The sequence below is a fragment of the Stenella coeruleoalba genome (assembly GCF_951394435.1).
Source record: "Stenella coeruleoalba genome assembly, chromosome: 4".
Taxonomy (NCBI): Eukaryota; Metazoa; Chordata; class Mammalia; order Artiodactyla; family Delphinidae; genus Stenella; species Stenella coeruleoalba.
Window position 1 is genome coordinate 30,649,183 of NC_137149.1, and position 12,795 is coordinate 30,661,977.

General features: G+C 38.8%; 1 protein-coding gene across 3 annotated transcripts in view; it reads left to right on the forward strand.

Moving 5' to 3' along the window:
- Positions 1-12,795, forward strand: part of COL25A1 (collagen type XXV alpha 1 chain) — a gene marked incomplete at its 3' end in the record, with an annotated part of 460,030 nt that overhangs the window by 299,450 nt on the left and 147,785 nt on the right. For all 3 annotated transcript variants that reach the window (XM_079919359.1, XM_079919357.1, XM_079919358.1), the window contains exons 6-7: positions 6,653-6,679; positions 6,821-6,847. In XM_079919359.1, the coding sequence (XP_079775485.1) occupies positions 6,653-6,679; positions 6,821-6,847 (54 nt within the window). The remainder of the gene's footprint in view (positions 1-6,652; positions 6,680-6,820; positions 6,848-12,795) is intronic.

Here is a 12,795-nt window from a genome sequence, read left to right on the forward strand (position 1 = left end):
AAACAAACAAAAAAATTGGTGATTTGAGAAAGAAATGTCCCTAAAAATATATTATGCCAGTAAAGCGGAAAATGATATATATGAGTTCAAGGTTGAGGCATACACTTGGAAGAACACATGTTCACATTTTAGTCAGAGGTGAACCTATGCTAACTGCAATTTATTCAGAAGCGAGGTAGATTTATCCACATGTAAATAGCTAGGGTCCCTATTTTTCCACTAAGTAGTAGATTTTTCCATTGCTAATACTATTTGCAGTATGATTTTGTGCAATTTCAGATACATGCTAAGAACCAAGGTACCAAATTCAGGTTCTTCGTGCCTATATGATTTGAGTATCTATCTCATTGGCACAATGGGCCAAGTTAATGATACAGTCAGGGACGTATCTTGCCATCAGTAGAACTGAGGCTTCTATCCTACTGTTCAGGGGAACATTGGATACTTTGCGTTTCCTTCCTCCCTGGGAGACTGTGAATATTGATAAAGTAATGTTTGCAAGGGTGCCTGAGCACACAGACATCAGACATGCAGTGGCTACTGAGGTTGTGCTGTGCTTCTAGAGAACGGCCATGCAGCAGAACCTGTCTTCTTTATCCTTAAAAGATTAAGGAAATTATGGCTTTTAAAATATAGTAATTCCATGTTAAGTTTACAGTTTAAAAAGTAGAGGAAAGGAATGTACTTTGTTCATAAATTAACATTAGAAGAAGGATGGCTTCTGCATGGCGGCAGCACGGTATGGCCGCCATATTATATTATCACCCATGCTCCTTTTACCTAACAGTGATGATAGAGAATTCTCTCTCTCTCTCTCAGCTATTTCTGATTAGGTCAGCCAAATCTGCTAATACTCTGCTTGGATTTGAAAAACATCCCTAAAACTAGATTTCACACTTTATATGGTTCACTTGGCTCTGGAGCTGCTGTGTTTATCAGGATTGAATCAGCTTAGGGCAGCCCTTTTCTTCAAATGCACTAAATTGTGAACTTCAAGTGAACAGAACTTCTTCAACCATGTTGATGATCTGTCAATGGCCCCCATGTCCAATCAGTTAACTTTGCTGTTGGTTCTGCCTCAGAAATTTCTCGTAAATCTATAACTTTTCCTGTGTCCTGATTGTCGTGATTAATTCAGATCTTTGCCATCTCTCCCTTGGACCAAGGCAACAACTTCCTAAGAAGAATAGCATTCCATACTCTCTGAGTTCCATAAGGCACACTTGATCTCGGCATCCCCTTGTAAAATCGATGACGGAATCCAGCCCAGGGACCTGGGTATTGTTAGCCGGTCTTCCCAAATCTCTTTCCTGCTATTCCCCATCTCCACTCTCCACACCACATATGTTCTTACCACTCTGAACTCCTCATCCGATGGCAGGATGTCCTCTCACACGTCTGCACATTCATCCCTTCTGCCTGAACAGCCTCACTCCTCCCCAGTTCCCCTTATCCCGGCCAACTTTCGAGAGCCAGTTCCAATGTTATCTTTTTAATTCCTGCTCTCCTACCTTCATTCCTCTCTGTACTCCTACAACACAGCATTTATTCCACTAGTTATAATTATATTTACACGTCCATCCTCCAGACTCAGAGCACATTGTCTGGCTGATAGTTGGCTATAAATGCTTAGAATATGAAACTTGCATTTCCTCATAATTCTACAGGAATGCAGAGATTCATCAGAACAAGAATTGTTATATTTCAAAAATACAAATGACCTACACTTCTCTGGGATAGAAACCGTAACTTCATTCATATTTCAGCAGCTCTGGCTGTCAGGAATTTCCAGGGTTTACTCCCTTTCCATTTTTCTGCCTTTAGCGGAATTTAATTTTGTTTTCATGATTGCCGTCTTGTAAAAATCATTCCCTTTTTAGCTGTTGCCAGTTCAAAGTAGACAAAATTTACAGTTCTAGTGAGTAAAAGTCCTTTATTGGGCCATCCAACCCCTATGACTATATCTGTCTTTTCCAGCTGTATTTCAATTACTTTTATGTCGATTGAAATCCAGTATTTTCCTGAATCTCATTTATTGTTCCTCTTATTCCTGTGCTTTTAATTTGGTTTTTATCATTTAATTGAAATAGATAATAGTGCATGGAAAAAGAGCTAAAACCTTAGTTGTTTGGATAGAAATAGAATTCAGGAGACTAAAATTATTATAGGCCCACATTAAAGTCTTGATACAAATAGGTTGCTACTAAGTTCTGTATTTGAAGTCACTTGAATAGGAGCTAATTTGAAGTTTGCCACTGAAATTTATAAATACTTTGGTAGTAAATTAATAACACTTTAACAACTCTCTAAAAGAAACTCTCCAACTGCTAACAACACTAATAATAAAGATGTTGTTAGCACCTTTGAAATTTATGTAATTAGAGCTAATTATGTAAAACTAATTAGAAAGATCATTTCAAGTATTCTTATTTATTTATTAAAGTGGACATTATAAAAGATCTGACTCCAACATACCAGACCAGACCAGACCAGAAGGACAGGAGTCCGAAAAGAAGCCTCATATGAGGCTGTGACTCACTATTCAGTTAATTGTGACCAGTCATTTTACCATATTTCCTTCCCATTGACCTCAACCTTGTTTTAGCAACAGGCTTTTACCTTCAAATAGTTAACAACCAGCCACTGATACTGATACCTGGACAACATATATGTCCACTGAATATTAGATCGTTAACTTGGTGTAGTTGGAAGCAGCAAAATGCCAGTGTAAAATACTCCCTGATTCAAATAATTCATTCATTTGTATTGCTGCCTATCCTGTAGTTAATACCAGAGAGTTTTGTTTGGCTTTACTCTAAAGACAAAAGAAAAATAACTTCAATCATGCCCCAGCTTTAATTTTAAAAGTTAATAATCAAAGAAACCTTTCTTTCGATTGTAATGTTTTGACTTTAAAAAGAATCATGGCTCCAAAATTTTGAAATACTATCTTTGCTTAGTAAGGTAGCTCACGTTTTTCTACATATTTAACCCATGTTTGCAGTGAAAGGGTCCAGCCTAGAAATAAGAGTGGGATTTTACTCAGAGCTGAAGAAAACACCTGCCATTAAACCCGAGAGCACAAGTGGGGCCTGGAGTGTCCGAAGCAGCCGCCACAGCTGTGGATGGAGGTTGACCTCTGCTTCGGTTCTGCATTGAGCTGGCAGGTGCCAGGACGCCATTCTGTCTACTCAAAAATACCCCCTTTTGAAGCAGCAGTATTCATTACTCAATTGTAAATGCAAATTTTCATGTGTTCATGAATTAAGCATCCTTGCTTATGGCAAGCTGTCTAAAGAGCTCTAGAGGACACATGTGGCTTTAGCGTTAGTCATTGGACTTTGGGGAAAAGACTCATCTCTGTTCCCCACTGTAAAATAATTTCACAAAAGTTTTGACCTCAAACATGCCGTATCACCTAACAAGGTCCCTTTGGGGGACTGGTACAATGAGAGCCTTGGCCTCTGAAATCTCACAAGCAAAAGCAAACTAAACTTTAAAGAGGAGAAGCTTTTGATGGGCGTAGGGGAGAGGGGCTGGGGACAAGTCCACAGTAATTGTAAGTGACCTTACAGTAGCTGGATTTTCTAGGGGTCATTTTTCTTAACACCAGTATAGCAGAAGTGTTTGACTTTGGCAACAGGCTATTTAGCTTTTCTAGAACAGCATGTCTCAGCATATCCTCTACCAGTGCTTAGAACATTGCCAAACTCTTCATAGGCATCCACCAAATGTATATAAAGATCTAATTAGAGTTAAACATGCTACTTAATTAAATCAAGACCAGAATCTCCACTGCATTTCTTAACTTGATGGTAGGTGTCCTCTCATTCTTTTCTTTGGGTTGACTCTGCCCCCCCCAAAAATAAAATCCTACTTGTAGAGCATTAGTGAGCATTTTGTGCGTGTCAAGAATGACCAATAAATTTCTTAAACTTAATTTTACAGAGGTACACAGACAGACTGTAATCATGACTCACTACTTGATTCGCTGAAAACATTAAGAAAAATGTTCTTAAAATAGCTCCCCTTTTTAGTGGCAAAATTATTTGGGGAGTTAAGAAAGAAAAGGATTTGTTTAGTTGATTCCATTATCTTGGCCCCCTCTCCCTCTCCCAGATGCTCTACAATTCCTCTTTCCTGCATTTTGAACTTGAGATGTTGAGGCCGCTGTCCATGACACTATGAAAAAGGCAATCGGGGAAATTCCCTGGTGGTCCAGTGGTTAGAACTCCGTGCTTCCACAGCAGGGGGCATGTTTGATCCCTGGTTGGGGAAATAAGATCCTGCAAGCTGTGTGGCTCGGCCAAAAGAAAAAAAAAGAAAAGAAAGAAAGAAAAAAAAGAAAAAGGCAATTGGGAGGCATTCAAGAGGGCACCTGTTGAAAGCAGGCACCAGATACATGGCTGTCAGTCTTCCTGAGAATCTAGTTCTAGAGCTGTGCCCTAACACTTAGCATCACGATGCACTGCATTTAAAGTCACACAGACTAGCTTAAAGTCCTGGCTAACTCACTTACAAGAGGCATAACCTTGATAATCTTTGAGTTTTATTTCTGACATCTGTAAAAGAAATATCATAAAACTTTGCTCATTAGGTTGGGAGAAGATTAAATGCAGTAAGAGGTCAAAGTTCTTTGTTGATGGTAAAATATACAAAATATAAGACATGATGTTCCTGTTATTGTTAATGTCATGATAACCTCACAGCTGTTAAAATTGCTGCAACTGAGAATGGGAATTTGGTACAGCTCCTCTGCAACTGGTGTTTAGCAGCAGGTATCTTGGTAGGTGGAGCATTCTTACATTCCCACCTGAATTGAGATAGCAGTCCCCACTGGGACCTCAGAAGGGGTACTTTGTTAGGACCTTGGCTTTACTCCTGTCTAGACTTGTTCTTGTCTCCCAACCCTGCTAAAAAGGAAGGTGAGAGATTGAAGGTAACTATGAAATGCTCCACTTCTGCAGGTGGGCTGAGCCCTGAGACATGACTTCATCTTTAAGAGCTAGGAAAAAAAACTACTGATGCCTCTAGAATTCATGTTTCCTGCTAGTATTTTTGTTCAAAAGTAAAGAAAATCTCAGTGTGGCTTAAGAATAGACAACTGTCCAACAAAACAGAAATTTCCCAAAAGACTCACATATATATGGTCATCTGATTTATGACAAAGGTAACACTGTACTGTGATGGGGAAAAGAGGCATTTTCAATAAATGGTATTGGGTTAATTTGATATCCACATGGGGAAAAAAAGCATCTTGACTTTAACCTCACGTCATTCACAAAATCAGTTCTCCATGAATTCAGATCTAGATATGAAGATAAAATAATAAAGCTTTTAGCTTTTAGAACAAACATAGAAGAACCTCTTTATGACCTTGAAGGAGGCAAAGATTTCTTAAGTGGAACAATAAAAGAGATAATCATAAAGAGAAAAAATGTTAAATTGAGTTTAAGAACTTCTATTCATCAAAAACATCTTTAAGAGAATGTAAACACAATATGCAGCGTGGGAGAATATGTTTGCAATAAATATATCCTTTTCTGACAAAAGACTCAAATTCAGAGTGTGTAAAGAACTCCTATGTGTCTATCTATCTGTCTATCTGTCAATACAATGTATAATATGTAAAGAACTCTAGCAAATAATAGGAGAACTCAATAGAAAATGATGTGAACAGACACTTTATGGGCTAGGATGCAAAATGGCCAATACATTTATTAAAAGGAGTTCAACTTAATTACTGGAGAAGTACAAATTAAAACACTGTGTGAAACTACCACACCTCCCACCAGAATGTCTAAAATGAAAAAGATGGAAAATACCAAGTATTGGTGATGATATAGAGGAACTGAAAATTCTCATACATTGCTGATGGAAGTATAATTGTTAACCACATTGAAAAACTATTTGGCAATATCTACTAACTAATAATCCAAATGTATGTATGGTCTAGAATGTAACAATTCCACTCCTAGATATACACCCAACAGAAATGTATTCAATTTTTCACCGAAAGACATATACTAGGATGTTTATTGCAGCACTATTTGTAATAACCAAGACCCAAAAACTCCTGGAAGCAAATGGACATTAACAGTAGGATAAATAAATAAATAATTGTTTATTCACACAGTGGAATATTATAAATCAGTAAAAACAATCTACAACTACACACAAAATTTTGCATGAATTTCACACACACTAAGAGGCTAAACACATAATGGATGATTCTATTTATATAAGTACATTTATATAAAGTACAAAAGCAGGTAAACTAATCTATTCTGCCAGAGGTCAGAATAGTGATTACTGTTGGTGGCAAGCAGTAACAAGGAACATCACAACAGGGGCTTCTGGGTTCCTTTAGCTGGGTTCTACTTTCAGTAGGTGTGTTTAGTTTATGAAAATTTACTCAGCGTATTATATACTTATGATATGTATACTTTCCTGTTTACGTATATAATACCATTTTCACATTCTAACCATATTACAAGTATAGTTTAGAACCTAAAATTCCTTGAGAAACCTCACTGACAGGTACAACTCTGTGCCCTTTGCATGAATCTTGTGACTAACCCTAGCCTATCTATTTAAGCTACAATATATTTTGAAATTTATTTAAAGTATGGTTTTTTTCTCTTTATTTCAGGGCCCTCCTGGTCCAAAAGGTGATAAGGTAAGAAAATGTGTAGCAGGAACAAATTAACTTAGTGGAAATCCATACAGGCGTGACTTATACTATGTTACATTTAGATCTTTTTAATGAGCATCTACAGACTTTGTTCTAAAACTATCTTCTCATTTTCCTACTCTACAGGGAGAACAGGGTGATCAGGGACCTCGGGTAAGTTATACTCTTCCAATCCTGGGCAGAAAATTATTAATAGTTTTCAGCTCCAAACTCATTGAATTAAAGTAGCCCCGGCTTCATAACTGCCTTGTGTCATGTGGTTTAGTAACGGCTGACAAAAATACCACACCACTTATAATTGAAATAGCCTTAATTGTAACTAATGTTTGTATCTTGTTGCATTATCTTAACTTGATACCTGTAAACAGGACACTCTACAGTAATGATTCCTACTGATTAAGGGCCAGAATCACTACTGAAAGTCTGCAGCCACCACCCTTCCATTGACTATTGGGTCCTTCAGATTTGTATACGTTGTTTTGTAATATAGAGGCCATGTGGATTCCTATTGAATTTGGCCTTTTCTGCAGTTAAACTTTATGTAATATTGCATAAATATGTTGTATTAGAGATGAAAATATTAATGCATTTTCTGTTTTTGTTCATCATAAGTTTGAATAATACTTATTTGAATTTCTTATTCTTTATAGATTTTTAAGCAGATAAAAGGTGTAATATAAGTTAACATTCCAGGGAGGAGGGGCATTCTTTTATTCTTCTCAAATGTGGCTCCTTTAACCATTATAAGACAATGGTGATTGCTTTGTTGTTACCTTGGTAGTGCCAAGTCCTCTGCTTCACATCTGTGCCTTATTACCCAAATGTTCATACATGCTGTTCCAATGATGTAGTGGCTCCGTGCAGACATACCTCTCGATTTTCTCGTGTCACTATGCACAAAAGCGAGTACTTGGTTGAAGAGAGTCATTTCTTACAGTGGAAAAGCACATTTCAAACTTTCAGGTTGAAAACAGACACTGTGTAGGTTTTTTGTAAAATGCAGTCTGTGAAGTTAATTATTGAATTCGTTTTCACCACAGTAGAGGTTTTATTGCAAAAGATGTTAGTCAATGCAAACTTGAAAGGTTTGTAGTCTTGTCCCTCCTGTTTATTAAACTAGATGAAAATTATGCCATGATTTACTTTCCTTCCTATTCTTCATATAGAGATAATGACTATGTCTCAGCATAGTCACCATGGCAGTTATTCTATCTGATGACCAGTTCAAAGTTTATCTTAATGGTCAAGGAGATTAAACATCATGATATCTGTCATGGATGTGAATGGAATAAAATTCTCATAACCCTAAACGATTAGAATGTAGCCACTTGCTCCGTATGTGGTGATTATTTCACATGGCATGTCTCCATGTATTGTGTATTATTTCTTTCTACATGCAATATCAAAATCACTCAACTTGCCCTTTCCAGGTAAGAGGGAAACTGTTTCTATTCTGAGAAATCTTCTTTTGGCAAAGGAAGTGAAAGGGTGGTTCACAGCTTAGCTGTCATCAGTGTGCACACAGCCCTCAGTTTCAAAAAGGTGTGTTGGCTTTCATCGTTTCAAAAAGTGATGATTGATTATAAAGCTAGGCCAAATTTTCAGGAGGAAACCCGAAACCATGTGAAATTCACCTTGTTTCATGTTGCATTACAAACTAAGACTTGGACCAGGTTCCTTGCAAGTGTGGCCAAAGTTCATGAACTACTTTGACAACCCAGACTGCCTTTCATACAGATTGCAGCCAGTTTTCACACTGACTGGGGCCAAGTTTCACAGGATTCAGGGGCCACTTAGCATTTTAGCTGGAAAGTGGTAAAAATTGATCCCATTTTCATCTGGATTTTGCTTTCTATTGAAGGAATTTGGATTGAATTCATAATGTAGGATGAATCTTTATGGATAAAAATTTAAATGTCCTAGGAAGTATACATGAATGTGAGCATGAGAACTTACCGAATTGCCTGTCTTTTCTCAGATTCCTAATTTAGAAACAAGGCAGGTCACATTCAGTGATCTTAGAATTTTAATATAAGTAGTGTCAGTTACCTATTAGGAAATTCACATATCAAGATGGCAAAATGAAGATTTTACATTTCCAGAAAAATCAAAAGTTAGTTAGAACTGGAAAAGTCTTCAATTTTAATGAAAATTAATTTTACCGACATCCTCTTTCGGCACACTGTTCCAGCTGATGCTGACAGAGGCTCTCTTTTTTAAAATGTAGATCTTTGTATTTGAATACCATTTCCATTTTCATCCTATCATAGATTTTTGAAATCCACGTTTTACCATTTTTTCCAAGTAATTTATTTCTTTACATAATTAACTTAACAATATGAACTTACATCACTTTAGTTCTTTGTTAACTGACTTTCCACTGGGATCTATGCTGTTTTCTTGAACGTGAGGTCCTTTTCTTTTTGTTTCTTTTTTGTTTTGTTTTTGGCTCACCAAGTGCCAGACAGGAATATATTAAGCCATATTATGTGAATCAAAGCAGGAAAAATTTGAAGATAAAATGCAAATTAAGAAGGTGAAACTATCTTGAAACACTTGGGCATACATTTATCAACATATATTGAGCGTCTACTGTGTTCAAGGTACCCTACTTAATACTATAGAGACTATAAATGGGTCCACTTGCCTCTCTCCTCTACTATCAGCAAATTCAACCTATTCTCATCTCATGTTCTTGATCACTGCAGTAGTCTTCCAATTAATCTTGCTTCCACTCTTATCGTGTACAATCCATTGCCTAAACAGCAACCAGAGACCGTTTTATGCTGTAAATTAGATTATGTTTCTCCCTGTTTTAAACGTTAAGATGAAATCCAAATCACTTTGCTTGGCCTCCAAGATCTGGCCCTTGCTTACCTCTATAACCTCATCTCGAACTAGTCTTCCCCTCCACCCACTGTGCTCCAGCCACTCTGTCATCCACGTGTTCTTTAAACACAGCACACTCCCGACTTGATGACTTTCTACTTGCTCTTTTCTGGTCTTGTGATTGGGTTCTTCTTATCATTGAGATTTTTCTCTCAAATACCTCTTTGGGGAGAACTTCCCTAACTACCCAATCTAAATCTGAGATTATCCTATTTTGTTTATTTACTTAGATGCTTCTTATCTGTAAAACATGCCTCTCCTTAAAACAAAAACTCCTTGAGAGCAAGGACTTCTATCTGTCTTGTTCATACCTCCGTCACCAGAACAGTAAGGACTTAATGAATATTTGTTCAATGTTAGAATAAAATATTATCTCATCATTACTGCCCTCAAGCAGCTGATAATCTCATGGGTGCCTGAATAAGAAAACGATGTGGTTTTATGTTATGTGCCTTAAATAGCCGTACTAAGAGATGCTAGATAATTGAACATTCTTCCATTTTAAAAAATAACTGCAGAAGGTGACACTTGAGCTAGGACTTGATACATGGGTAATCTTTAAAAGCTTAGATGAAGAGCAAGGCATTAAATATTCCAGGAAGAAGAAATAGTTCATACAATATTATACAAGCAGGAAATGACAGGATTCATTTGAGGAAAAACAATATTCCATTTGCCAAGGGAATAGGTTAAATATGGAAAGATTGTATCATATAAGGCTGAAATTTTTTTATTGAAATTACATCATGGAGCATTTTGAATGTCTAGTGTGGTGGGCAATAAGGAACCACTGAAGAGTTTTGAGTATATCATTTGCTGTATATTACCACTAGACTATTTAGTGTAATTACCAATTCTTTGTTCTTCTTTTCCTGAATCCCAGAGAAGGGAGGAGCCTGGGATTCTGTTGGATTTTTTTTTTTTTTTGGTTCTTTTTGCCTGCACCCGTGTGGCATGTGGGATCTTAGTTCCCCGACCATGGATTGAACCTGTGTCCCCTGCACTGGGAGTGCAGAGTCTTAACCACTGGACTACCAAGGAAGTCCACCAGATGTTCTTTATGAAAATGTGTAAGGTAATAGTGTCCAGTATGGAAAGAAATTGGAAGAGACTGAAAGCATGGAGACCAAGTAGACCAGGAAACTATGTCAATTATCTAGACGAGGTCATAAAAGTCTGGACTATGAGAATAATGTCCAGTCCTCAGTGGAGAGATGAGCAGAGGGGATGGTCTGGCTCAGTCTGGAACATCAGGTATCATTGGAGGTACAGGGCCACACTGAGCAGAAAGTTCAGTATCAGAATGAGAAGCTCAGTAGTGAAGAGGGGCTAAGTTGGTAAGGCAAAGCCAAAATTCCAAAGGGGTCACCAGAATATTGGAGAAAGCTGTATGTTTGCAATGGGATTCAAAAGGAAAGTTGCATCATGTCATCAATAGGGTTTGCCACAAGCACCAAGCAAAAACCTGGGCAGACAAAGAGGGAAAACCAGGGTTGATACTAGTAGAGGAGAAATGGATAAAAGTGAAGTCTTGAAGCAGAAGGTGAGAGATGAATTTGATCTATATTGGGTTTACATCCAAAATCTGTGATCATGGCTAAAGTTGTGATCGTGTTAAACTTTTAACAAAAGAAGAAGAGAAGCAGTCAGGTAGTCAAATTAAAAGGTACTGAGGGGGCTTCCCTGGTGGCGCAGTGGTTGAGAGTCCGCCTGCCGATGCAGGGGACACGGGTTTGTGCCCTGGTCCGGGAAGATCCCACATGCCGCGGAGCGGTTAGGCCCATGAGCCATGGCCGCTGAGCCTGCGCGTCCGGGGCCTGTGCTCCGCAACGGGAGAGGCCACAACAGTGAGAGGCCCGCATACCGCAAAAAAAAACAAAAAAAACAAAACAAAACAAAAAGGTACTGAGGTGAAAATTTAATACAGGTCTTATAGCTAATTGGATGTAAGGGCTGAAGTTGAAAGAGAAGGTAAAGCTAGAGGTGAGGTTTCTGGCTTGACTCCTTGATAACGTTGGCCAGAAAAGAGTCAGTAGGATAAATGATAAGTTGAATCGTAGTTATGCTGAATTTGCGATCTTGATGAATTATTCCATTGGAATAATGTAGCAAGCAGTTGGAAATATGAGACTAGAATTCTGAGGTGGTGTTGCAGCTGGAGGTAACAGCTACGTAGCCGAACACCCCCAGAGCAAGAATTGAGACCCCAGGGAGCAAAGTGGAGGGTGAAAGAGTGAACATAGAGCCACTTTAGAAATATCCACACTGGGGCTTCCCTGGTGGTACAGTGGTTGAGAATCCGACTGCCGATGCAGGGGATACGGGTTCAAGCCCTGGTCCGGGAAGATCCCACATGCCACAGAGCAACTAAGCCCGTGTGCCACAACTACTGAGCCTGTGCTCTAGAGCCCACGAGCCACAACTACTGAGCCCTCGAGGCACAACTACTGAAGCCCACACACCAAGAGCCCATGCTCCACACCAAGAGAATCCACCCCAGTGAGAAGCACACGCTCCACAAGGAAGAGTAGCCCCCGCTTGCTGCAACTAGAGAAAGCCTTTGAGCAGCAACGAAGACCCAGTGCAGCCAAAAATAAATAAATCAAATAAATTAGTTTTTTAAAAAATCTTTGGAAAAAAAAAGGAAATATCCACCCTGAGGGAGTGGGCTGAAAAGGAGCATCGGAAGAAGAGAGTGAGCACTCAAAAGAAAAACCAGGACATGCAATGTTTGAACAGTAGGCAGAACTACTTTATTTATTTATTCATTTATTTTTGGCTGCATTGGGTCTTCATTGCTGCGTGCGGGCTTTCTCTAGTTGCGATGAGCGGGGGCTACTCTTCCTTGCGGTGCGCGGGCTTCTGATTTTGGTGGCTTCTCTTGTTGCAGAGCACGGGCTCTAGGTGCGTGGGCTTCAGTAGTTGTGGCACGCAGGCTCAGTAGTTGTGGAGCCCGGGCTTAGTTGCTCCGCGGCATGTGGGATCCTCCCGGACCAGGGCTTGAACCCGTGTCCCCTGCACTGGCAGGCAGATTCCCAACCACTGCGCCACCAGGGAAGTCCCCTAGAACTACTTAAAAAAAAAAAAAGTGAGGGTGGCCCACAAAACATTCTTAATTAACAGAAAGCCACAGGGATGAGATCTATAAAAAAAACTTTTGGATTTTGTGTTCTGGAATCTTGGGATTGTAAGAGGATGCATTTTGTTCAGTA